This window comes from Ictidomys tridecemlineatus, unplaced genomic scaffold (genome assembly GCF_052094955.1).
Source record: "Ictidomys tridecemlineatus isolate mIctTri1 unplaced genomic scaffold, mIctTri1.hap1 Scaffold_36, whole genome shotgun sequence".
NCBI classification, from domain to species: domain Eukaryota; kingdom Metazoa; phylum Chordata; class Mammalia; order Rodentia; family Sciuridae; genus Ictidomys; species Ictidomys tridecemlineatus.
In genome coordinates, this window is record NW_027522439.1 from 738,234 (window position 1) to 765,641 (window position 27,408).

The 27,408-nt window shown below is 40.8% G+C and overlaps 3 protein-coding genes across 17 annotated transcripts in view; 2 read left to right on the forward strand and 1 right to left on the reverse strand.

Annotated features, from left to right (window-relative positions):
• Positions 1-794: 794 nt before the first annotated feature.
• Positions 795-7,776, forward strand: LOC144373349 (vimentin-like; the record flags this gene model as incomplete). The annotated part of the gene is given in 10 exon segments (XM_078036454.1): positions 795-926; positions 928-1,418; positions 1,659-1,839; positions 4,154-4,249; positions 4,345-4,497; positions 4,906-5,010; positions 5,396-5,661; positions 6,095-6,138; positions 6,591-6,676; positions 7,573-7,776. Coding segments are annotated over 10 exon segments (1,596 nt in total), but the record flags the coding sequence as incomplete, so codon positions are not given.
• On the reverse strand, positions 3,877-26,343 carry LOC144373344 (uncharacterized). 11 transcript variants are annotated; one of them, XM_078036440.1, is made up of 8 exons: positions 24,858-26,343; positions 18,534-18,653; positions 17,053-17,255; positions 14,363-14,508; positions 5,633-5,819; positions 5,432-5,524; positions 5,004-5,061; positions 3,877-4,510 (listed from the first exon to the last, which is right to left on the reverse strand). In XM_078036440.1, the coding sequence occupies exon 1, from the start codon at positions 26,120-26,122 to the stop codon at positions 25,364-25,366; it is 759 nt and encodes a 252-aa protein (XP_077892566.1). In that variant the 5' UTR covers positions 26,123-26,343; the 3' UTR covers positions 3,877-4,510; positions 5,004-5,061; positions 5,432-5,524; positions 5,633-5,819; positions 14,363-14,508; positions 17,053-17,255; positions 18,534-18,653; positions 24,858-25,363. The 11 variants fall into 11 exon arrangements, with proteins under 11 accessions (XP_077892566.1, XP_077892560.1, XP_077892564.1 ...); XM_078036434.1 differs by lacking the exon at positions 5,004-5,061; XM_078036438.1 differs by lacking the exon at positions 5,004-5,061 and adding an exon at positions 4,915-5,003 and having other exon boundaries at positions 5,432-5,819.
• Positions 25,162-27,408, forward strand: part of LOC144373343 (transport and Golgi organization protein 1 homolog) — a 101,543-nt gene continuing 99,296 nt past the window's right edge. For all 5 annotated transcript variants that reach the window (XM_078036432.1, XM_078036431.1, XM_078036430.1 and 2 more), the window contains exon 1: positions 25,162-25,290. The gene's annotated coding sequence lies outside the window, so the exon portion shown is untranslated. The remainder of the gene's footprint in view (positions 25,291-27,408) is intronic.

Here is a 27,408-nt window from a genome sequence, read left to right on the forward strand (position 1 = left end):
GACCTCACCCCCTCCCCTGGGCTTTCCTTGGTCGTAGCCTCGAAGCTCTGGCCATCTTGAGCTGGCCTTTCAGGTCCCTGAACGGGATTCCCAGGATTCCCCAAGACTAGACAATGAAAAGTAGCATGGGTGGAGTAGTCCCCTTTCGAAGCGGGTGGAGCGAGAAGCTGCGCGGGACTTGAGCTCCGCGTCCTGGGCTGCGTGCGTCTCCACCTCGCACTCCAATCTCCGCTTCTCTTTGTTTCTTTCTCCACGCCTTCCGATCGGTCCGATCCTTTCCTCCCCCTCTTCCTGCTCCTTTGCCTGGGGGGTCTCCACAACCACCCACTCCCATCAGACCGCAGCCCAGCGGCCGCGCCCCTCCTACCAACTCGTCTCCTCCCACGCCCCCTTGGCTGGAAACCTGGGACCCCTTGGGTCCACTTTCGGGCGCTCCGCACACCCGCCAAGCCACCCCGCGCTTTTCAGCACCCAGTGGGAGAGCAGAGTTCCGGACATCATCCGGAAAGCCCCTGAGAGTCCCAGGCTAGCCCAAGAAGTAACGGGACTGTGCCCAGAAAAGGGCGGCCAGCCAAGGAAGAAAGCTCGAGGGAGCCCCCGCCCCAACCTTCCGCCCACCCTCCCGGTTTCTCGCCGGGTCCCCATTGGCTGGTGCGCTCCGCGGCTAGGATGGCAGGGTTATAAAAACAGCGCCCTTGGCCGGGTCCCGTCCTCTGCCACTCTTGCTCCGGGTCCCCATGCTAGAGACGCAGCAGCGCTCCCACCGCCCACACCCACCGCGCTCTCGCTAACCTCTCCTCCCGGAGACAGTCCGCACCTCTGCAGCCGCCCAGATCACCGCTTCCCTCCTTGACCATGTCCTCCAGGACTGTGTCCTCATCCTCCTAAAGCAGGATTTTCGGCGGCCCAGGCACAGCGAGCCGGCCGAGCTCCAGTCAGAGCTACGTGACCACGTCCACCCGCACCTATAGCCTGGGTAGCGCGCTGCGCCCCAGCACCAGCCGAAGCCTCTATGCCTCGTCCCCAGGCGGTGCCTATGTTTCGCGCTCCTTGGCCGTGCGCCTGTGGAGCAGCGTGCCCGGGGTGCGGCTGCTGCAGGACTCGGTGGACTTCTCACTGGCCGATGCCATCAACACCAAGTTCAAGAATACCCGCACCAACGAGAAAGTAGAGCTGCAGGAGCTAAATGACCGCTTCGCCGACTATATAGACAAGGTGCGTTTCCTGGAGCAGCAGAACAAGATCCTGCTGGCCGAGCTCGAACAGCTCAAGGGCCAGGGCAAGTCGCGTCTCTGGGACCTCTATGAGGAGGAGATGCGGGAGCTGCGACGGCAAGTGGACCAACTCACCAATGACAAGGCCCGCGTGGAAGTGGAGCGCGACAATCTGGCTGAGGACATCATGCGCCTCCGAGAGAAGTAAGACGGTGCTCACGGCGCCCCACTGGGGGCACGGAAATGGAGGGAGAGGGGAACAGCACCCCGGCGAGTGGCTGCCACGCCCTTGGGGAAGAGGCCGGGGCTGCGGCTCTCGGGCGAACGTGGGGGAGTGAGGCTGTGGTTGCAGTGGCGCAGCCCCGCCCTGAACCTAGACCTCGCAGTTAGCATTTCCCTTCTACCCCTACTTATTGCCCAAGAACGCTCCGGTTCTTGTTACAGATTTCTTCAAACTACCATGTTATCTGTTGTTGAAGGCCATCGGACAGATGAGAGAGATTTCCCCAAACTTTCAGAAAGTTTCCTGGTTCTCCTGGGGGGTTGCCAGTTGCCAGAAGGAAGGAGGGGGGAGAGGATAGTTCTGAAGGAAGCAAGACAAAGGGATGGAAGAAGCTTTTCAGGGGTAGTGGGAGAGGGGTTTGACTTGCAAGTTGTTGCAGCGAGCGTTTTGTCTCAGCGCAGTACCCCCAGGTCCGGCTAAAACTGCAGAAGGTGGGAGTTCTAAAAGCTTTAGTCTCTGGTGAGGGTGGAGATGGCGCAGCAGCTCTTGTCTCATTTTTGTAACACATTGGCATTCTGGTTTCAAACACATACAGTTTGATTTAGTTTGTCGTTTACTTAAGCTAAGTTGGCTCACTTTTACAATATCACGACACACACACATAGTTTAAAGCCCTATAGTTTAAAATGTAAAAAGTATTGGAGGTTAAGAAATTTAGTTTAACTGGAATTAAGCCAATAAGTTTCTTTTCTTCTTTCCAAGTCCTATTGTGGCATTAAAGTTAGATGGAGGTATCACTATGCACAACTATTTTGTGATATAATAAGGGTGAAAAGAAGCCATCTATCTCTGTGGCTGAAGGGTATTAATGGTTTCTATGGGCTTCACTATGGAATGTAGATACACACATTCTAGCAAATGTGATGGCTCTGGACAGAATAGGAGTCTTTGTGTTCCCAGAGCAGCTATGCAACAGGCTACATTCTTATTGAATATGTAATGATGCAAGCATAGTTTTAATTGGGCACAAGTATTTGCTAACATCCGTTATCTAATATCTGCCCCAGACTGGTAAATTATGTGATGTGTAAAGTTCTTAAAGCTACAGTCACTTCTCACATTTTGAGAAGCCTTTCTTTATTGCGTCCTTATATTCTTTTTATTCTCTCCATTAACAAAAATAAACCCAAGGATGAATAATGGAATTATATGAAAAGCTTTTTATTTTTGCTCCAAAATTAGATGGAGTTAAAATTGGTATCCTAAACCAGGGAGATTCCCAGCATAGTTTTGCTCTTGGGAACACTTAATGGGATTTGCTGCAAAACTCTTTCAGATAAATAGTCTAGGATAAAATTTTTAATCTGAAACACATTTGCCAAACCAATTGAAACACAGCTATATGTGCCTTATTTTAGTCCTTGAGCATTTATGACCATTGTTCCTATAATATTTTCTGCAGAGTTATGAGTTAATATAAAACAATACAATATGAAAGATTCCCTGTTTGGGATTTAATAAATGCTTCATTCTCTTCCATGAAATAGAATGTCACTTTGAAGATCTAAAAAGAGGTTAATAAAGTATCTTTTATATCTCTTTTAGGGCTTAACAGGAAGCCCAAATGAATTTTTTCTATTCCATTTTTAAACATTTTTCCATGAAGATGATAAGTGTCTCAACATTTTAATACTATAAGGCTATAAATTATAATGCAAATTATTAATAAACTGTAATCCAAGTTATTACAAGATAAGGGATATTAAACATTCCCTGGAGGGGAAATAAAATCTTATTTGCAAGATCACACATTCTGGTTTGGAATGTAGACTTCATAAATAGTGAAAACAAAGAAGAACAAGATCAGCAAGAAGTCTCTCTGTAGTTTTGTTCTGTGCAAACATTTTGGCCAGTCATTGTGAAACTGGTTAAGTAACTGAATTGACACAGTAACAAGTGAAGAAGATAGACACACCCATATAGGATGAGTCAGGGAAGTTTCAGGAGAAGAATTCACTAGAAAAGACAAAACAAATATAGTTCTTTTTCTTATTTGCCTGGCTGCACCTTTGCCTGTGCATATCCTGAATTGGAGGATTGAATAGCTACTTGATATAAATCTAGTCTTGTAACCTGGATGCCAGAAAATGAAATAGTTGCTCTGGATCCCAAGGATAAATATCAGAACATTTTCACAGAGAGAAAGGGAGAGAGAGAGAAAAAATGAACTTAGATATATGCTTAAACTTTTGAAGCACAAATTTCTGTTTTACATGTACTCATGTTACATGAAATTGTGAAATGAAATTTGCTCACCCTGATCATCATGTTATTCCATGGAATTAAATCGTAAAAACTCTGCAGCATTGATTTTCTAGATTTAAAAAATAATAAAACACTACTGATAAAAATGTAGATTCAAGAATAATTGAGCACTCATTACCATGTTAGTATACATTTATTTATTTTTAGGCTGTCTGTTAGTTCCTTTGAGTACAAACAATTGAGTCCCAGTTCAAATTTATAAATAGGAAAAGAGAACATAGCATAGTGTAGCACAAAGTGATTTATAAACTTATTCAAGGGTCATAAAATTTGTCAATGTCTTTTCTATAGTAAAGAGACTAGGTTCATGTGATTAACTTAAAATGAATAAATGAGATAAACCGTAGACATTTGCACCCTCTATATCTTGTCTTTTCTCTCTTCAAAATAGGATGTGGACAATGCATCTCTGGCACGTCTTGACCTTGAACGTAAAGTGGAATCCTTGCAAGAAGAGATCGCGTTTTTGAAGAAACTACATGATGAGGTCAGTGGCATAGCTGTCAGTGAATGAATGAGGGGAAAGCTGCTCTCTGTCCACCTGACTGACCTTCTGTCTGTCCTTTCCCTCATGAAATCCAGGAGCTGCAGGCTCAGATTCAGGAACAGCATGTCCAGATTGATGTGGATGTCTCCAAGCCTGACCTCACGGCTGCCCTGCGTGATGTAGGTCAGCAGTATGAGAGTGTGGCGGCCAAGAACCTTCAGGAGGCAGAAGAATGGTACAAGTCCAAGGTATGCAGTGAGTCTGTGTGGTAGAACAAAAGAAAAGCAATTCTGAAAACACTACACCTGTCTGTGATTTCTAACTATTTTTTAGCTTGGCTCAAAAGCTGGCTTTAATTTAAATCTTTTGCTACAGCCTCCCCACCATGCACTGTGCCTCTTTTAGAATAGTAGACCCTGTTTTCACTAATCTTTTACAGTACTTCAGAGAAATCCCCAACAGCACTATATTTAAATGAGTTCAATAGAATGAATACTGTTTGAAAACTAAAGTCAGCATTCTAATGCTCTTTCTGTAACTTCAAAACATAAACTAGACATAGTTCAGAAAACACTGGGTCAGAATTATGATTTCTTTCCCTAAGAGTGAAAAGACTCGAATGTGGACAATATCCATTTCTGATTTCTTCCCAACAGTTTGCTGACCTCTCTGAGGCTGCTAACCGGAATAATGATGCTCTGCGCCAGTCAAAGCAGGAGTCAAATGAGTACCGGAGACAGGTGCAGTCTCTCACCTGCGAAGTGGATGCACCAGGAGTCAAATGAGTACCGGAGACAGGTGCAGTCTCTCACCTGCGAAGTGGATGCACTTAAAGGAACTGTGAGTACCACCCCATAGTAAAAGGAGGAAATTATGAGCTTGGATCCATTTTGTTGACCAAGCTAATAGTGACACCTGAACAAAATTTCAAGTGAAAAAAATTTATATATTTGTCCAAAGAAAATGAGTGCTCCAGATAGACGCACAAAGCACTAGATGGAATTCTTGGAGGTATTAGCTTAATCTGTGGTTGCTTGCAGTAAGAGGAACTTGCTGCTCACATTCTCCATCCAAAATTAGAGTGGGCACCCTTTTCCACTAATGGACCATTGTATACCATCTATAATTGGTTCTGGGAATAGCTAGGTGTTTCCAGGAAGTAACATCAGAAGCCCTTCTCACCTCCTGCAAAATGAGTCCCTGGAACGCCAGATTCGTGAAATGGAAGAGAACTTCGCCGTGGAAGCTGCTAACTACCAAGACACTATTGGCCACCTGCAGGATGAGATTCAGAACATGAAAGAAGAAATGGCTCATCACCTTTGTGAATACCAAGACCTGCTCAATGTTAAGATGGCTCTTGACATTGAGATTGCCACCTACAGGAAGATGCTGGAAGGCGAGGAGAGCAGGTAGAGAACACAGACTCTTATGTGCGAATTAGTAGCTGGAGTTCCAAGGCACTCTGCCCCTCTTTTTATCTTTTGAACATTTCTTCAAGGTAACTCCTTTCCACTCCTTATAGATGAGGAACTTCAGGTTCAGAGGAAGCAACCTGCCACAGACAGAGCTAATAATAGCAGAACTGGAATTAGAACCCATAGTTTGTCAAAATCCACACTATTTCCCCTCTGTAATGTCTCTAGTTTATGTCTCTGTGAGGAAATGCTTGAAATAAAATTTAAATGTACTAATGGGACCAACCACAGGTAAATAGTTATGAGACACATCTCTAATGTGAATTGCAAGAGTAATTTTTATTGGATGAAAATGAGGAGTATATAAATTTATTCCTTGCTATTAGAGGATAACAATTTTACTGTTTTTCCTTTGTCTTTTTTATAGGATTTCTCTGCCTCTTCCCAACTTTTTCTCCCTGAACCTGAGGGGTAAGCATTTTATTTCCTTTTTTGAAAACTTTCAACAGGTTATGACCTTGAATAAAAGCTGTACATACTCAGTGCAGCAGTATATTCCCAGCAAGAATAAAAGAAGAAATCCATATCTTATCTGTTTATGGTAAAGCCCTCATTTTTTCTGATACCTGAAAAATGCCAAAATGTCAGAAAACATGCATAATTTTCAAATCCAAGTACTCTCTTGAATGTTACACTTCAAGTTAAATGTAAACTTAATTTTGCTCCTTCCTAATGGAGTACACTGTAACGTTTCATTCATGAGGGCAAGGAGGTATTAGATAACTTGTTTTTCAAACAGATAATATATCGTAGGATTATTTGGGAATAGCACTTTTTTTTTCAAACAATTGCAAAATAATCAATTCTTTGAGTAAAATGGGTTACATTTTTAAAAAGTTTTATTTTTTGTATTATTTATTTAGAAACTAATCTGGATTCACTCCCTCTGGTTGACACCCACTCAAAAAGGACACTTCTGATTAAGTCGGTTGAAACTAGAGATGGACAGGTTGGTATCTTTAAAATTGAAAAATGGAAAAAAATAATTAAAACAAACAATAACAAATTAAAAGAAAATAAATAAAATGGAGTAATTTCAGAAGGGTATCAATCCCCTTTCAAGTCAATAAACCTATATATCAGAAATAGCTAGCTAATTTGAGAAGTTGCCTTTTCTTCCTTTCATGCCTGCTACAAGAATAAACTGCTTTTTCCAGCAATACACATGGCCTAGTAATTATTTGGCTCCAGGATGAGATTGTATAGTAATTCTCTTCCTTCATTCCAGAATTAGCAAACTGTTGTGGTACTTAATTTGAAATGGAAGTAAGACTTCCTTAAGTTACTTCCTATACTACTTCACCACATTACCTCAATATCAGGATTGTTTTTATCTTGGACATATGGCCCTGTCTTAATGACTGTTGCCTAAATACTTCTAAACCTCTTCATTTATTATAAGAATGTGCCTACAGATCAATTGGTTTCTTGTTACCGCTCTGTACTAGGAAATACATGGTTGCACTTTAGTGTAATCATGAAATCTTCCCTTACACATAAATTTAAAATGTACTTGCTATTCATTTTAATATGCCTTTATTGCTTTTAAGTTTTACTGCATAGAGTTTTTAGGGCATCCTTCAAAAACACAGGTTTTTGAAAAGTTTTCTTTTGGTATGCCATAAATTCCATGGATAGTTACTTTGCCTATAGATGACAGGCATTTTGTACATGTATCAGTCCCTCTATGCTGCAATTCTTACCATGTAGAATCAGTGCGACCTTCCAAATGGCACAATAAATTATATATGTTTAATAAGATTTTTCTTTGCTGTGATTTATGGAATAATTTAAACTTTTGCATGTAGTATTATATTTGATTTGAGTTTTATTTATTTTTAACAGGTTATCAACGAAACTTCTCAGCATCATGATGACCTTGAATAAAAGCTGTACATACTCAGTGCAGCAGTATATTACCAGCAAGAATTAAAAAAATCCATATCTTAAAGAAACAGCTTTCAAGTGCCTTTCTGCAGTTTTTTAGGAGTGCAAGATAGATTTGGAATAGGAACGAGCTTTAGATCTTAACAACCGACACTCCTAAAAGATTTAGAAAAAAAGTTTACAACATAATCTAGTTTACAAAGAAGTCTTGTGCTAGAATAATTTTTAAAAAGTATTTTTGAATACCATTAAAACTTCTTTTTTTCCAGCAAGTATCTGAGCAACTTGTTTCTGCTTCAATAAATCTTTAGAAAAACTTTTCTACGGTGTTATTTACTGTATAACATTAGAACAATTATCTCTTTGATCCTATTTGTTAATTTGCCACTAAAATAATATTTAGGTATTAAGTTAGTAAATTCTATTTCTTTATGCTCACTTCTTTTCAGTTGTTACTATTATCTTTTAAATTTAGGCTGGCAGTGTTCAGTGGTAAGATACAGGTTCAATCCTGTACACCAAAGAAAAAATTTACAATTAGATACAATATAGATGGCCCGCCACTCAGGATGGTTCAATGAAGAATTTTTTTACTTCCTAATGAACAAAAATCCCTGTGCATTCAGTAGAAATTGTACTTCTGGTCTTTTTCTAGGCTAGTGATATATGGTATAGTACTCTTATATGCAGTGAGCCACAGCTCCCAGTCTACCACACAAAACAAGAGACACTGCACTATACTGTGTTGCTGAGCTTGTTTGTAGGTTAAGTTTATTAAATGCATTTTCAACTTACAATGTTTTCAATTTCTGATGAGATTATTAGAATAATACCCAGATGTAAGTAGTTGGGAACCTGTGTAATAAAATGACGTGTGCAAAATTGATAGACCTCTTTATAACATGAGTTCAGCTGGATCCATGTTCACGTGTAATTTCAAGTCCAGAGACTTCATAAAGTTAAAAAATGCAAACTTCTTTTTCTGTATGTGCAGCACAAGATTAGTACAAATTCCACTATGGGATTTGAATCATTAAGCAATGACCAAAGTTGCAGGAAATGCAACTTCCACTTGCAGGATGTAGAGAAATGGGGCAAGTTCACCAAGTTTCAAGTTATGAAAAGTGGCGTGCTTTGGTGTATGTGGTTGTATGAGCATAAATAACATGTAAACTTGTATTTACATCTATAGATTTAAACTTTTAAAATAGAATTCTTCCCTCAGGCCTGCCCTTTCAACCAGCTGATCTGTCATTAAAGTTGGCACCTGCAGAGTTAATAGAATAGATATTTTAATGACCTTTGTGTTTGGAAAATGGTATCAGACACAAAATAAAAATCCCTGCCTTTTCAACTGGGGAGATGAGATTATTACATGTACATCACATGGCCAGACAGTGCTAACTGTAAGTGTAATGAGGTTTTAAAACCTGGAGCAGTAAGAATAAGTAGTGTAGTCATAAAAAGCTTCCTATAGACCTGCCATGGGGCAGACCTTAGGAAAGTTCATAAAATTTAGAGAAATAGAAGAAGGAAGGTATTGCCCAGAGGCAAGAGAGTTGTTATAATGGTTGACAGTGTGTATTTTGGAGTGAAACTCCTTTGGGTACATTCCTGGACTTCTCTAAACCACCATTTCCTGTATCTTTATTATTATTATCCCATATCCTTCAGAAATAATACAGTAGACATATGTTGTAATTTTTTTCTGTGCTTGCTGTATCCCTCTCTGAAGTTGCTGAGGGGAATAGTAATAGTTCACGGGAAGTCTTGCTTATAGGCAGCTATGTTAGCTGTGATTTTTATCATTTTGTGACAACAGGCACAGCAGAAGTAAAGAAATGATTGGCCACTGAAGTGACTCCTAGCTAGGGTGACTTTGAACCCTGACTTGCCTGGAGTAGTCATAGTTCACACCTGTGTGTCAGCACAATTATTAGAACTGCCCCTTTCAGACTCACAAATGTACCATTTCAGACAATAGGTTACCCCTGTCATCCTATCCTTAGAATAATCTAGTAAGAAGGCTATTCTGTTCATATTGGGATTTCTTGAGTGTGGTTGACCCCTATTCCAACAACTGCCATGGTATGATCTGCTTCACCAGTGTAAACTAGCAGATATCTAAGCCCTTAACCCATTAAGTCCCAAGTTCTGAATTCTGCAAATATTTTAATGCAGTTGACACAGGTGCATTAAAATAAGTTGGAAGTCATAACCAAGAGCCTATATATATGATTAATTATATAATTAATATAATTATTATATTAATATCAGATTTAATAATTAAATTCTCATTTTATATTATATAATTATATATCAGATACTATATGTGAATTTTTATAAGTGTTCTACATCTAAGATAATGGGACAAAATGGATCAAGAAACCTTTTCTATTTGATTTTTGGTTTTGTTCTCAGTCTTTTAGCCATGCTCACCATGTTCCCCCCTCAGCATCCTGACCCTATTTCCTTTCTCACTTTGTTCGGTTTATATGAATGTCATCCCAGGAAGCCTCAGATTCATGTTGGTTTTCTTCACACAAATGACCCTTTAGTATTTAAAAGGAATTAAGAAGTCAGTCACAATTTGTTTTGTTTTGTTTTAAGGGAAGAGAGAATTCATGACTAGGAGTTTGGCCCATACCCTTCAAGACTACTGGGGTCCCATCCTTCAAAATCCCTTATAGCTCTTTCAAAAATCACATCCCAGAAGTGGAAAACATGAGCTGGCCTCTCTTATCTGTGACCGTCAGAAATTAGACCTTAATGAAAATGCCTCACAGGAGCCCATGTCATAGGAATTAAAATCTCATTAAGTCTTCTTTTATTTTTGTCTTTAATTATGCTGTTAGCATTTTCCTTATCTTCCACTTTGAAAAACTCATAAAAGAAACCATGTTCTCACCACCTAGGGTGAAGCAGAGATTAGTGCTGGGTTCTTTTGTATATAACATTATTCCAAGATTAAAGGAGATAACAGAAAAATGTAGAGGGTGGAGAGAAGGAAATTAAGACATAAAGGATACTTCTGTAGAAAGTTACCCAGGGTACTGTTAAATCCAACTCAGTTTTCTCACAACCATGACAAATGGAAGAGACTGCTGGTGTATGAAACAAATGTCTTATTTTACCCTGAAATATACAATAGTAATCTCCCTTTCCACAACCAGACTTTTAACAAAGCCACTCAGAAAGCAAAATCTCTTTTCTAAGACTGTGAGATTAAGGGAGTAAAGAGGAGAGGAAGAAGGGGAGGGACACCATCTTCTATTACAGCTATGGTCTGAATGCTTGTGTTCTCCCAAAATGCATATGGTGGAACCAAAGTCCCAATGGATGGTATTCAGAGGTGGGGCCTTTGAGGTACGAGGTCAAGAGGGCAGAGCTCTCATCAGTGAAATTGGTGCCTTATCAAAGAGGCCTGGCAAAGCTTATCTGGTCCTTCCACTAGCAGGACACGGCATGAAAGCACCATGTATAGACTAGGACTCGGGCCCTCACTAGAGGTGGAATTTGTTGGTGGCATGGTCATAGACTTTGCAGCCTCCTGAATCATAAGAATTTAGGTTTCTGTTATTCCTAATACACCAAATATAGGCATTTTGTTACAGCAGCTCAGACAGACTAAGCCTTCATGGGCTTCTTAAAGTAAGCAAGAAAAGCAAACAGTATGTCCAAGAGAATGCTGTCTCTCCAACCTGCCCGACCTCGACTAAATGAAGGGTCTGAATTGTTCTGCTCATGCTTCCATAACAAAATAGAGCACATAGGGTGGTTTAAACAACAGGAGTTTAGTTTCTTATTGTTCTAGAGATCAGGAAGTCTGAGATCCAGGGGCTTGCAGAGAGATATAGAAAACCTGACAGTCTTTCTTGAAAAAATAAATAAACAAACAACAGATGGTATAACACTTGAATTCTGCCAAACATTTAATTTGCAAAATTCAAATCATAAACACTTTCAGATCATAAAAATGAGGGAACATCTTCTAATTCATTATATGAAGATAGTTGGCTTAGTCATTGGTGATACTACAAGAAAATACCTGAGAATGGATAATTTACCAAGAACATACATTTATTTCTTACTGTTCTTGGAGACTGAGAGTCCAAGATCAAGGATGCAACAGGTTTGGTGTCTGGTGAGGGCCTGGTCTCTGCTTCCAAGGTGCTCCATTTTCATAGCATCCTCTGGAGGAGATGAATGCAGTGTCCTCAAATGATGGAAAGGATAGAAGGGGTGGAAAGGGATGAATTTCTGGCAAGCCCTTTCATAAGGGCATTTAATCTCTTTCATGAGAATAGAGCTCTCATGACTCAGTCACCTCCTAACTGTCACACCATCCCTCCCAATACTTCATATTTCATCGTGAACGTTGGAAGGGACACAATTACAAAACTAGACAAAGACACCAAAGCTGATAAACACGGGACGTCAACTTTATTCATGGAGACAGATACACATATCCTCAAGACATATCAGCCAACCAAATTGTGTTGACCCAGGTTCTTTGAAAAAACAAAAGTTGGGACCATATGCAGAAGTGATCTATTTAGAAGGATAAATTGGAAGGAACATCAGTAGATAGGCAAGCCTTCAGGCTGTGACGCAGGCCTGACACCAAGAAAGGATACAGGGAAAGAGGGAGCAACTGCAGTAGCCTCAGACTGCAGTGCAGAAAATGTCTCAACCAAGTCAATGAGGAATCCTCAAGTCAGTCTCACATCAGGGGAATCTCAAGGCCCAGAAGGAATGGGTCACTACCATTTTCACCATGTACAGTCCAGAGGAAATGTATCTTGACCCAAATGTTGTAGCAAATCCAGAGAAGCAGCAGGGGGTGCTGTCAGTTAATTATGCCCCCTGAAGCACAGGATGTTACTGATGTATTTTCCTTGCCGCTACTCAAAGCTAGCAATATGTTTTTAAAATGTCTGTATGTATTATAAATACATCAAAATCATAGATAAATTTGGCATAGCTCAGAAATGCAACATTTTTAAATATTCAAAGCGATGAACAGAATTTAACATTTTAATAGATTGAAGAGAAGACCCTATGATCAACTTGATAGATACATTAAAAAATCTACAAAATTCAACATCTAGTTAAATATAAAAATGCAAAGACCTTTTTAAACTTGATGACAGGTAACTATAAGAAACCAAGTGTATACACAGAAACAACTGGAACAAAGAAACTTGCTATCCCCACTCCTACTAAATGTTATACTACAGGAAAAAGTAAAGAATTAAAAGACTAGAAAATAAAGAGGGGAGATTAACAGGCCATAAATTGTAAATGACAAGATTGATTATTTCGAAAACTCAAAACTATTTACAGACAAGTTATGTATGAAGAAAAAGCAAAGGGCCAAGAGAAGATGAGACACTCCTTGATAAGACAAGAAGTAGAACATCGAGGTAGGAAAATGTCCTGATACACAGTGGTATCTTGTAGCAAAATATAGTGATGTAGATTGATATAGAATAGACACAAAGAGAATTTAATGGAGTATGCCAAAATCAGCACATGCATGAAAATTTTATTTATGATAAGGATTGTTCTAATAAGTATTAATTGAAAAATAATTTTACTATGGGTTTTTAACAAGGAAATGGGATCATTATATACTAGTTTTATTCCACTGGCTTTCTGTACTATGGGCCCAATGTTCTCTTTCTGGCCACTTTCATCTTAAACTTGAAGCAAGTCCCTCCTTGGAGAAAAGAAATGATGACTAGGTAGTTTTAATGTCCCTTTCTCACTCTCTAAAGATTATTAAATACACAAATTTTGTATCTAATTGTTCACTATGAATATATATGAGTATATATATATATATATATATATATATATATATAGTCTAAAGTTCATTTTAGGAAGCTAGCCTTATGTTTGACAATTTTTAAAGTCTTTCTTTTCCTGTTCATTGACTCTTTAACCTGTGCACAACACAATTCCAATTAAATACAGGTACTATAAGCTGCAGTTATGTCATGGAACACGTGCAGGGTTGGGAGTATAGTCAGATAATTGAACATTCTCCCCACTACCTCCAAATAAATTCTCTCTCCCTCCGTGATTCATTGATCATAAGTTGGTTTACTATGAGAGAAAAGAAACGGATAGGTTGAAGCTTTCCCCATGTGGTAGATAGGATGAACTGCCTATGAAACAATACAATCTGCCCAAGGCAAATTTCATTTCAAAATGTTTCTCCCTGTGGGATCTGACAGAAGCAGGCAGTTTTTGTTCCAATTGCCAGGAGCATTAGCAAATCATTCTGCCTGTTGTGTGTTGTCACCTATCAAGCCTATGAGTTACTGTTTGAGTTTGGTTTTCTTTTTTCTTCTTCTTCAAACCGACAGAGCAAAGTGGAAGCAGAATATGTCATCCATGCAGTTCCAGTCTGTTCTATTCAAGAATTCGACATGCTCAGGCCTATGTTTGGCTTTCAGAACCACATGCCTCCTCCCCAGCCCTCTTTTTGTCCAATAGCCCAGTGCATTTATTTCTAGGTCTTTGACTAGCCAGACATTGTTGCTCTCAGCCCTGATATTTCTATGTAGTTTCTTTTGGGCTACTTCTCCTTTCATGCCAAGTTTATTCATGTATCCTATCACTGGGACATCTCCCCAACCATCTCCACCATCTTTTAAGATCATTTGTGAATGTGGCAGCAATGGTTGGCAGCAACCATTTCTAAATTTTCAACTTAGACCCACAAATTGAGCCAACCTACCTGTAAACCAAGCTCAAGTTATTTCTCTTTCAGTTGGTTGGCACCTCTGCCCAGATGACCACAGATGTGAACTGGGAAGGGAGACTTATGTGTGGAATATGTTGCTCCCATAGCCCAAAGGGATCTAGCCAGTGGTGTGCTGTTCTCTGAAGAAAAGAAATGCAGCTACATTATTCTTTTTCACTCTAGAGAGAATATTCAGGTATACCCCTGACTACTGAGTCTCTAATATTTTATTGAAGGGGCAGGTCCCTGACTCTTCCCAGGACCTTTATCTGATCCTCTGGAGCATGTTTGTTACCAAGGGACACTAAACTTTACTTCCCGGTCCTGCTCAATCAGCATAATGGCATTGATGGAGTGGATCAATGGGATGCTCAGTGGGATGTCTAGATATCTTTGGATTACATCACAACTGACAATGGAGAGTGAAAAGAAGCTGAAGCAAAATTGTAAACTAATGTTTCGGTCTATTTTATGGGAATACAGATTGCTCTGAGACAAATAGAGTAAAATAAAAATACAAACAACATTTGCTAAATTAATGGAGCACATCCTTTACCTGAGGAATTTTTAGTCTGCTCTAACAACACTGCCATGTCCGGCACAGCAGCTGAAATTGGGGCTATTACTTGGCTGAATGTGCAGTAATCTCCATTCATGTTGCTGGATCTAGCCAGCTTCTGCAAGGCTCAGAGACTAATGGATTAAATAGATACGATAGAACCCCCCACCCCATCCCCACATTCTTTTGGGTTTTTTAATGATGGCGTTTATTTTTGCTATTTCCCTGGGATGTGATATTGTGATTTATTACCCTAGATGAAGGGTGAAGGGAGAAAGATTCATAGACTTCTGTTTGGTCTTTCCTACTATGGTAACTCTTACCTCATAGGCCAATGTCTGTCTCAATGTGGAGACACCTAAACTTTCAAGTATGTTGCTTCAACAATACACTCAGGGACTAGAAAAAGTACCAGTGGGCCCATTGTGAACTAGACATTTTCTAGACTGCTTCCTGACCCCTATAATCCTCCAATTTAACACAAGAGTTTGGTGCTCCTTTGGATCTCTGATACTATTGTCAGTTGTGACCATGTGTCTGAAAGTCCTCAAAAGGTCTAGGCATTCTCTCATTCCCCAGTGTGCAGTTACTCCAATAAATGGCTGCAGGACCCTGTCCCTTTGAAGGACTTGGGACATGTTACAGAAGTTACTATTGCAGCATTTGCAGGGTTCTTTCTCTTAAGCTACCCCATATCTCTTCAGTCAATGTGTCTAGATCTGAAAGTTGACTTAAGAAAACTAAGCAAGGGATCAAAACTTTTTTACTGGGTGACTGCCACCTGCCTCCGGCTCCTCCATTCTTTCTTTCCTCTGGTTGTTGAAGTTAAGAAGGCCCGTTGTTGATTAATTCTGTATTTTGCCCTGAAAGAAGCCAGGTTCTATGACTCATCTCCACAATGTCCTGAGAGTCAAGCCCCCTAGAAGGCCCTTTCATCCTTGCCAGTCTTTACCGTCATGGTGGCTCCCTGGCATCTGATAGCTAAGGGATGCCACATGGCCTCATCTTCACACTTATAACCAAGCCCAGCTCTGTGTCTGCCTTGCCTACTGTCAGCCTTGGCCTATGGAACTCATCTTACCATCTGCTTTCTCTGACCACTCCTGGTCCCAACTGTGTCTGTTCAGATCTTCTAAGAAGTAGAAGCCAAGACAGCATTAGATGGTTAAGATGCTTATTAGATGCAATATTTAGGGCAGATAAAAGGGCCTAGGGTGGGGCCGGGGATGTGGCTCATGCGGTAGCGCATTCGCCTGGCATGCGTGTGGCCCGGGTTCGATCTCAGCACCACATACAAAGATGTTGTGTCCACCGAAAACTAAAAAATAAATATTAAAATTCTCTCTCTCTCTCTCTCTCTCTCAAAATAAATAAATAAATAAATAAACGGGCCTAGGGAAACTATAGCTAGGGAGAGCCTTTAGAACCCAGTGCAAGTTTGCCATCTGTGAAGGGTAGGGGGAAGAATGGATTAGAGGCTCTTCTTATAGTGGTTCTCTAAGAAAATCATTGACCAGAACAATGCAGTCGGGGAGGTGGTTTGAGCTAAAGTTGTTCATTAGAGGAATCGTTCCTGAGGCAAATGGACCCACCATGATCCATCACTGGTGCAAACAGCCCAGAGGTAACAGTGGTTCTGAGCAGATGCAGAGGGACATACTGAGGTGACAGTCAGTTGGCTGTGTTCTACAGTGCCCTCTCTAGAAAGAACATCCACAGTTACCTGCTTGTCACTAGAAACAATGGTTCTTATTAAAGAAGAATATTTACTTAAATGAAGCATGATCTGTTAATATTCCTCCAATCTGCCATTGAGGGGAAAAATACGACGTTGTTAGATAGGACATTGTTCCTTTTTCATCCTCTCATTTTTCAGACTGTGCTTTGGCTCTGTCTGCATTTCAGAACAGAAATCCTGTATATTCATTCATCTTCTCAGGGCCTTCTCTAATTATCAAAGGCCTCCTCGCTAAAGCTCTGAAATTATCATTTTCTTTTAATGTCACTTCCTCAAAGTAACTTCCCTTGATCTTTTTCATTTTTCCCCGTTCATCTACCTTATTTTTCTCCTAAACACTTTTTTTCCCTCCAACACATGCATTACTCTCCATCATTATATACTTACTTGTTTGCTTAATTGATGACTTTCTGGGACCCCTTTTAGAATGGAAGTCACATGAGCTCAGGAGCCTTCTTGGTCTGTTCATTGATGTATCTTCACATTCACCAAATACTGCCTGGTATACAGTATGTACATTATAGATGATGGCTGAATAAATAAATCAAATCTAGGAAGGCCAACTTCTCTCTACAGGTCTAAAACCAGCCCTTGGGTGGGAAATGTGGAGAGAGAGAAAAGATGTTTTCCCAGTTATACGATGGATACCTCACAGTCATCCTATAAACCAAGCATTAAAATCCCCATTTTACCACCACTACCACCAAAACAAAACAAAACAAAACAAAAAAACCAAAACCCTATTTTACAACTGAGAAAGCTGAGGTTGATAGAAGTTAAGGAATATTGAAAAGGTGGCCCAGCTAGTAAATTGTAAAGCTGTAAATCCAGTTCCAAAATATGTGCTCTCAACCAATATAAAATACTAAACTAAACTAAAAAAAAATCTAGCTTAAAAATACATTAGGTTCTCAGAAACACTAAAACTACTAAATTTTCAAACTTCTTGAACATAATGACTCTTAGCATCAATCTACAAAATTACCAAATTATAAAACAGGCATTGTGAATAATCCTAAAGCACTTCTGAATTTTCCAACCCAAAACCGATTGCATCCTCTTTTTGCAAAGTGAAGTAAAACTGTTTGCTAATCAAGCCTCCACAGGTTTTAAATGTTCCACATAGAATATTAGAAATCGAGAGAACCATTAAGTCATTACCTAGTGCCAAATTGAGTGCTACAGTGTACTTTTCTGGTATTTTAACCTGTCTAGCATCTAATGATTCAGAAAGTGTTTCTTTTATTTAATCCCTCTCAGAATTTTTATCCCTCACTAGAAGCTACTAATAACCTCCCTTGTCAGGAAAGCAAGTTTCTTCAGATACCTGTAAGTAAGTCTCTTAAAATACCTGTCAAATGATTTCATGTGATTAATCTAAAGCAAAGTTTCTTTTTTTTTTTTTTTCAAGGAGCAGAATCATTCTATTGTGATGAAGATGGATAGGAAAAAAACTGCAACTGCTGTGGTGTCCAAAGAAACACCGCCATCTACTGGTGGGTCTAGAAGTCACAGGGCTTTTCCAAAGGCCATATTTAGCTTCAGGGAATTGGAAGGATTAAAACCCAATGGATATTCATCAGTGTTCCTAAAAACCTAATCTAAGTAAAATAATAATAATAATTGTGATTAGTACACAATAATATTATTATTAATAATCATAATATTATTAATATACTTTATTATATTAATATAATATGGTTGATATAATAAGTTGATATTATACTATTAATGATTATATATTATTAATAATAATCACAATTATAATTATTTATATAACATTTAAGACTATCTACTGACTTCTGCATTATTTATTACAGTCCTTTAATTCACTAGGTAGATGGAAGATTTTTGATTAAATCCTGTACCTGAAATGTATAGTCAGAGAAGTTCAGTCCAGGAAAGAGTGAAATGAGCAAAATTCTGTTGTTTCTATGACCTCAGAACACACTGGCTTAGTCAGATTTTTGCCGCTGTGACCAAAAGACCTGAAAAGAATAATTTTAGAGGAGGGTAAGTTTATTTGGGGCCCACGGTTTTAGAGGTCTCAGGCCATAGGTGGCCAACTCCATTGCTCTGAATCCAAGGTAAGGCAAAACATCATGGTTGGAAGGTGTGGCAGAAGAAAGCACCTGACAACATGGCACCAGGAAGCAGAGAGAGACTTCTTTCACCAAGGACAAATATGTACTCGACAGGCACATCCCAAATAACCCACCTACTTCAGTCTTACCCTACATGCCCTAGTTACCCCCCAATTAATCCGTACCAGAGGATTAATGCACTGATTAGGTTAAATCTCTCATAACCCAATAATTTCACCTCTAAACCTTCTTATATTGTCTCATGCCCGAGTTTTGGGGGACACCTCATATCTAAACCATAACACATACTTTGTCAAAAACAATTCTTCAAAAATCAGTAATAACATTGGGAAATTATACAGCTTTGTCAGAAGATGAACCTGTGTCCAAATTCAGGAACCTCCATTTATTGGCTTTGTCATTACAACACTACTTAATCTCTCTGAGGCTCAGTCCTCTCAACTGAAAAACAGGATTAAAGATAGTTCTCCTGACCGACTCTAGCAATAAGAAGACACAATTAACATGAAATGCTTGTTCACACTGAATACTCAGTAATGGGGTTATTACGTTTAATGAGTAGAAATATTCTGGGACCATTTGCTTCTTGCCGACCCAACTGGGATTTGAAGAGTGCTTGTTCAACTTCAATTTGCACTCGAATCACCAGGTAATCTCGTTACAGTTACCTTCCCTCACCCTTTCCTCCCCTCTCCCTGATCTCCTCCTGTTTCCTCAATAGTGTACCTGTTACATCTTTTTTTTTTCTTTCCTAGATTCCACATATGAGGAAAAACATATGATTCTTATCTTTTTGAGTTTGGCTTATTTTGTTTAATCTGATCTCCAGTGAGGGATTTTTTTTTAATGAGGTTAAATGAAAAAGCAGGTGGGAAGTAGGTTTCCTACTTGATATGTCTTTTGTGTCTTGGGATATCTGAAGGTAACTAACTTAGGAATCTAACAACAACAACAACAAAAAAACTATTAGAAATTGGAAGACAATAAATATATAAAAAGATGGATATAGCAAATTAAATGAAAAAAAAGAGAGAGAATACACTTGTTAAGGCTCTCATAAGAAGCAACATAATATTCTGAAAATAAACAGAATTTAGTCAATTTGATTATTTTAGTACTGGTCTTAGCTTTATCTTATACTACAAAATAGCTTCAACTTTAAAATATTTAGCAAATTCTCTTTGGTAATTATTATTTGTTGTGGTTGTTAAAATCATAACAATGAAAGTCAATCACTTAACCTTCTTGAGTATATGGAGCCTTAAAATGCTTATTAACTAAATTATTTTGGGAATTTGATGGTGTCGATTTCTTCCTTTTTTTTTAGCAGTTAGGACAATTGAAAATAAGCACCTAACTAGATCTTTGCCTTTACTTTTCTTTCAGTTGCTTTCAGTGGCCATATGCAACCTACCACAAAACTTTTTATGTTTATCCAGTGATTTTATTTACATCATACTTTATAATTTGTGCTCACAAATACTCTAATATTACACAATTATAGCTATTGTTTTTGACATATTTCTAGGTCTTCATATTCCACATACAGCTTAATATTTTTTATGACTAGTTAGGTAGCATTAATTAGTCAATTTATATCAGGTATTTGAAATTTTGTTTCAATTTTTAAAAAGTGTCATAATTTTTTATCTCCAAATATTTAAGATTATACAAGTATAAGTTATGAAAATAGTAAAATTGTATCTCTAAATCACTCTAAACACATATATTTTTTCAAATATTAAACTGTCTAATAATTTTTCCTTATTAACTTAAATTTATATTTATTTAAACAAAATTAGAATTTTCACAAATGCAAGAATACTTAAAAAGATTAACCATATAAAACAATTGAAGTTGTCTGTGAATTGAAATAAACTAAGTTCTCTTCCTAACAACAGGAGCCAGGATAACATATCAAAAACAATTCTGTAAATGCAGCATGAAAAAAAAGATACATGTTCACTTTTTCTACCAGGATCCAGGAAAAATATTTATAGCAATCCAATTAAATAGCATAAAAATAATGTATTTCTCAATCATCATCATTATTATTATCATTACTTTGGACATTAGTATTATTACTATTAACATAATCATTTGTTTTTCAGTCATTCTTTGTGTTTGTCATGAGTTAGTTTAGTTGTTATCTTCCTTTGCCAATATTCTGGCAAAACAAGTATTACATGTCCCCTATCAAGATGGAAGATGGTAACCCAGCATGGTGGTGCACACCTATAATCCAGAGGCTCTGGAGGCTGAGGAAAGAGGATTGCAAGTTCAAAGCCAGCCTCTGCAAAAGCAAGGCACTTAGCAACTCAGTGAGACCCTTTCTCTAAATAAAAATACAAAATAGGGCTGGGATGTGGCTCAGTAGTTGAGTGTCCCTGAGTTCAATCCCCAGTAATCCCCACAAAATGTAAGTTAGTACTGATTTATGGCCAAACTAGAAGTACAGTTGACAGTTTTGTGAAAATTGAGAAATTTTAGAAGAATATACTTTTAAAAAGCATGATATAAAACTCTTTTATAAAGAAACTAATCACTCTCTGATATAAATGTGTATCTTTATGGAAAATGCTCTTAATATTCATTAATGCATCATTAGATCAGAATATACATATTACATGTCTATATTATTTCTGGATTGATAATATCTCAAGAAAAATACAATTGAACATGTGATTTTATATTAAAAACATATAATTATAACATAAAATTTAGCTTCAGAATAAATATACCAATGAACATTGCTGTTCTAACTAAATTGAACCATGACAATAGAAAAGTGAACAAGTAGACTCTCAATCTCTATGAACTTCACACAAATTAGGAGCCCCTGTTAAAGGAGAAACTTATTGTACCTATTATTTAATGTGCAGTTTGCAGAATCTAGAGTGGAATAACATACTCTACACTTCGATTCAAATTACTTTGGCCAGTGACATTCTCAAAGGGGATCACAATAACTGAATGATAATAACAACAATAATTTCCTGGGTATACTGCTACAAGGGCTTTTCCTGTCTCCAGCTAATAAATCTTCCAAATGCACAAGAAAGAGGTTGGGAAGGGATGAACATTTGTTAATGGTGAGGAAAAGAAAATGCTATTTTAATCAATGGGATATGGTGGAACACTTTGCTCCAAAAACAGTACAAAGGGAGCCTGAGTAGCAATGTTCAAACTAACATCATCATAGAAGAGGTGCTTTTATTATTTAATAAATATCCACATTTTGAGATGAACGGCTTGTGGGTATAGTACATTGAGAAAAAGTGCCATGATTATGGAAAAGTCATTTGGCTAAAAGCTAAGTGATTACTGATTAATGAACTAAATTAAATAAGCTTAAAACATTAATTAAAGGTAAATGTTTAATGGTTTTAAAGATTAAGCAAATGAGTACTATATGCTAATGCAAAGGTAAACAAAAGCAAAATAATTCTACTTAGATGTGACTATAAAATATTAATAGAAGGCATACAAATTAGGTCATAGAAATGTTATAATGTTTTAATGGCAACATCAATATCTTAAGAACCACATACTAATAAAAGAAAAATCTGGAATTGAGACATGCTTTATGTTTAAACAAAAATATGCTTTACTTCCCAAATATATACATATATTCAAGGAAAAGACTTAGATCTGTATATATATGTGTGTGTGTATGTATATCTGTATATATATGTGTGTGTATGTATATTTGGCATATATTTTACTTGAATTGTTGGAAAAATAAATAAATGCATTGTTCAAAAATAATTTTTGAGAAATTATACAGTTTTATTTGCAATTTATTTGCAATAAAAAATAAATTAGCAAATTACCATATAATTTTGAGTTTGTTTGTTTTGTTGTTATTGTTGTTGCTATTATTTTTTGCTGTAACACATTCTGAAAATAAAATATCTAAATTAAATCTCACACTGGCTATAATCTGGGATAACCTGGGTTAAAAAGTTAAATTTTCTTAAATCTTACAACTAAATAATCTCAGAAGGATGCTCAAAATATTCATATACAGATCATAAAATGAATCTTAGAAAACTCATATTCCCCTGGAAAAGAGTTATCAAGTTCTAAGTTAATTCATCCTTTTATTTACTTATATATCAGAAAAAAAAATCCAACATTTTTTAAAAAGTCAAACTATACCCCCCCCCCCGCAAAAAAAAAAAAAAAAAAACTATACCAGGTGTTTTTTTTTCTTTAATCCCACAAATCACAAACAAAACAATGACAATGTTCAAAGTGTAAACTTCCCATATAATTTGGAATCAGGGTCTGTCTGAAATAAATAAAAAAAATCTATGGCCAAAGTTATCAAAAATGTGTTATCTTCTTTCTATGATGTCCTGGCATGAATTTATGTTTACTTAAACATAATGAATGTAGTTCCTTGAATGAAATTTAGAGTTTTGGCAATTGAATCTAATATTTTTAGATAAAGTTTTAAAGAACTGTATGCTAATAAAATCAATTCCAACAAAAATTTTAGCTAGGAGAACTGTGAGTTAGTGTTTTCATTAATGATTTAGAAAATTACAAAGCTGCTGCTTCACTAATGGAGCAGAGCTCTCAATTTGGCTCAACTAAGCAACCACTGACAAATGCCTGGGAGGCCTCTCTGGTACTTGATCTTGCAGGATCAGCAGGAATAGTTACAAGGACAGTGTTGTTCTTTTTACAAAATGTAAATTGCTGATAATTTGGACTTTTAAGTTAAAGTACTCAGACATTTATTAGATAACGATACACAAATATGTCGTGACAAACGAACTTACATGATCCTTCTCCTGCACATCTCTTGATCTTTATATCTAACTCCATTATGACATTACCCTTAAACTTAATTGGTATATTTTTTCTTCTGTTAGACTTAGTTGCTTAAGGGCAAGGACAAACATTTGTGACTATAGTGTCTAAGTGGATCAGAGTTTCTGCAGTCAGACAATCTTAACGTACATCCTGTCTCCACACTTATTATGTATCTTTTGGACAATTTTTTGGCCTCTAATGCCTTGGTTTCTTAATATATAAAATGAATGGGGATAGTCATAATATTAACCCTATAGTGCTGCAAAAGGATTAAGTCCTAGGACACGTACAGAACTGAGAATAGTGCTTGATATATGGTAAATGCTTAAGAACTATTAGCTATAATCATCTTTCCAGATCTAGTATAAACATTTTGTAATGTCTACTGCCTAGTTAATAGATAAATGCATTTAACTATATCAATAATTCTGAGTTCTTTAACATAGTCAACAAATTGATAAATGACTAGTCTTAAAAATTAGTATGTGCTTTTGCCATGACATGAAATTGAAAGTTTGATTAATCATTATTTTGCCTTGAAGAAAAATTGTTGTCAGTTAAACAATGGCATAAATTATAATATCAAGTTAAATAGTTAATTCAAAGATGCAACATTTTATTTGCCATTATAAATGAAAAATCATTACCAATTAAACTGTAATAATATTTTCTGTTACTTAGAATTTTTATTTTTTGTTTATTGAAATAATTTTCTTAAACTTATTTGTTCTTGGATTTTTATTGTACATCACAATATAAAGAGCAATGGACAAGTTCATGCAGTCCCACGCAATGTAATTGCATCACAATTGCTGCCTGTCTAAGAGTGATTGAAAACATCATTTATTGGATGGTACATTTTGATTTTAGAGATGATAAAAAGCATATGTTAGAATTAATTATATCACATAGATATTTCTATGTTACATATGATAGGGAGACCCTTAGAATATAAAGATCACTGATTCCCACACTTTCTCAGAAGTTGGGGTAGTCTGTGATGGGTGATGGTTTTAGCTTTGCTGAGATACATATTGCACATACTTTCTGTCATGTGCACAGGACATGGTTCTGCAGTCAGTGAATGAATGTGGTGGGTTAAGCACTCAATTCACATAGCTATGAGTGCACCCATGCAGAAACTCACACTTTCCTTGTCACTGTATTCCTAAATATAAGAACAGGCAAAGATTTCCTGTAGCCCTCTTAAATAACAAAAGTCTATTGTGGGGTACTCATACACAAACAAGCAAAACTACTCACCCGGTGAGGTAAGGAAGCAGGGCTGGGGTACGTGTAGAGGGCAGCTGGAGCAGCGACGGGGAAGGCGACTGTGGCAGCGGCAGCATAGTTCATGTGGCAAGGTAAGGAGGAAGGCTGAGGTCCACGTGATGGGCAGCCTGGGCAGCGGAGGCAGCCTGCTTGAAGCGGAATGGTAAGGTAGCAAGGCTGGGGTCCGCGTGGAGGGCAGCCAGAGGCAGGGGGGCCCCTGCGGCGCCAGGCGGCGGCAGTTTCGTTCCCGCCCTGAGGTAAGGGGCGGGGAGGAGCCTGGAGTCTGCTTGGTGGTCAGCCAGGACTGCGGCAGAAGAATCTTCCTTCCCACAGCGAGGTAAGTTCTCGGTCCTGCCGCCGCCGCCGCCTCGTTCTCGGTCTGGCCGCCGACTCGCTGTGGCGGCTGCTTCCTTCTTGCCACGAGGTAAGGAAGAGGGAGGGTTGGGTCGGCGTGGGGGTCAGCGTGGGGGTGGCAGCCAGGGGGGCGGGGGGCGACTTCAGCGGCCTCGAGTTCCTGCCGCCGCTGCCTCGGTCCTGCCGCCGCCGCCTCGGTCCTGCCGCCGCTGCTTCGGTCCTGCCGCCGCCGCCTCGGTCTTGCCGCCGCCGCCTCGCTGTGGCGGCTGCTTCCTTCTTGCTGCGAGGTAAGGAAGAGGGAGGGTGGGGGTCGGCGTGGGGGTGGCAGCCAGGGGGGCGGGGGGCGACTTCAGCGGCCTCGCGTTCCTGCCGCCGCTGCCTCGGTCCTGCCGCCGCTGCCTCGGTCCTGCCGCCGCCGCCTCGTTCTGGGTCCTGCCGCCGCCTCGCTGTGGCGGCTGCTTCCTTGCCGTGAGGTAAGGAAGAGGGAGGGTCGGGGTCGGTGTGGGGGTCGGCGTGGGGGTCGGCGTGGGGGTGGCAGCCAGGGGGGTGGGGGGCGACTTCAGCGGCCTCGCGTTCCTGCCGCCACTGCCTCGGTCCTGCCGCCGCCGCCTCACTGTGGAGGCTGCTTCCTTGCCGCGAGGTAAGGAAGAGGGAGGGTCGGGGTCAGCGTGGGGGTCAGCGTGGGGGTCGGCGTGGGGCTGGCAGCCAGGGGGGCGGGGGGCAGCCAGGGGGCGGGGGGCGACTTCAGCGGCCTCGCGTTCCTGCCGCCGCTGCCTCGGTCCTGCCGCCGCCGCCTCGTTCTGGGTCCTGCCGCCGCCTCGCTGTGGTGGCTGCTTCCTTGCCGCGAGGTAAGGAAGAGGGAGGGTCGGGGTCGGTGTGGGGGTCGGCGTGGGGGTCGGCATGGGGGTCAGCGTGGGGGTCGGCGTGGGGGTCGGCGTGGGGGTGGCAGCCAGGGGGGCGGGGGGCGACTTCAGCGGCCTCGCGTTCCTGCCGCCGCTGCCTCGGTCCTGCCGCCGCCGCCTCGTTCTGGGTCCTGCCGCCGCCTCGCTGTGGCAGCTGCTTCCTTGCTGCGAGGTAAGGAAGAGGGAGGGTCGGGGTCGGCGTGGGGGTCAGCGTGGGGGTCAGCGTGGGGCTGGCAGCCAGGGGGGCGGGGGGCGACTTCAGCGGCCTCGCGTTCCTGCCGCCGCTGCCTCGGTCCTGCCGCCGCCTCGTTCTGGGTCCTGCCGCCGCCTTGCTGTGGCGGCTGCTTCCTTGCCGCGAGGTAAGGAAGAGGGAGGGTCGGGGTCGGTATGGGGGTCAGCGTAGGGGTCGGCGTGGGGGTCAGCGTGGGGGTGGCAGCCAGGGGAGCGGGGGGCGACATCAGCGGCCTCGCGTTCCTGCCGCCGCCTCCTCGGTCCTGCCGCCGCCGCCTCGGTCCTGCCGCCGCCGCCTCGGTCCTGCCGCCGCCGCCTCGGTCCTGTCGCCCCCGCCTCGGTCCTGTCGCCCCCGCCTCGGTCCTGCCGCCGCTGCCTCGGTCCTGTCGCCGCCGCCTTGGTCGCGGTCCTGCCGCCGCCTCGCTGTGGCAGCTGCTTCTTTCTTGCCGAGGGGTAAGGAAGAGGGAGGGTCGGGGTCGGCGTGGGGGTCAGCGTGGGGCTGGCAGCCAGGGGAGCGGGGGGGGGCGACTTCAGCTGCCTCGAGTCGCCGCTGCCTCGGTCCTGCCGCCGCCGCCTCGTTCTGGGTCCTGCCGCCGCCTCGCTGTGGCGGCTGCTTCCTTGCTGCGAGGTAAGGAAGAGGGAGGGTCGGGGTCGGCGTGGGGGTCAGCGTGGGGGTCGGCGTGGGGGTGGCAGCCAGGGGAGCGGGGGGCGACTTCAGCGGCCTCGCTTTCCTGCCGCCGCCGTCTCGGTCCTGCCGCCGCCTCGGTCCTGCCGCCGCCGCCTCGGTCCTGTCGCCGCCGCCTTGGTCGCGGTCCTGCCGCCGCCTCGCTGTGGCAGCTGCTTCTTTCTTGCCGCGGGGTAAGGAAGAGGGAGGGTGGGGGTTGGCGTGGGGGTCAGCGTGGGGGTGGCAGCCAGGGGGGCGAGGGGCGACTTCAGCGGCCTCGCCTTGCCGCCGCCGCCGCCTCCTTCTCGGTCCTGCCGCCGCCGCCGCCGCCTCGGTCGGCTTTGGGGGCAGCTAGTGTTGTGGTAGCGGCGGCGGCAGCTTCATTCCAGCC

Excerpts from the sequence above, each read along its gene's own strand:
- LOC144373344 (XM_078036442.1), bottom strand. The coding sequence starts at position 26,122 with ATGCCGACCCCCACGCCGACCCCCACACCGACCCCGACCCTCCCTCTT.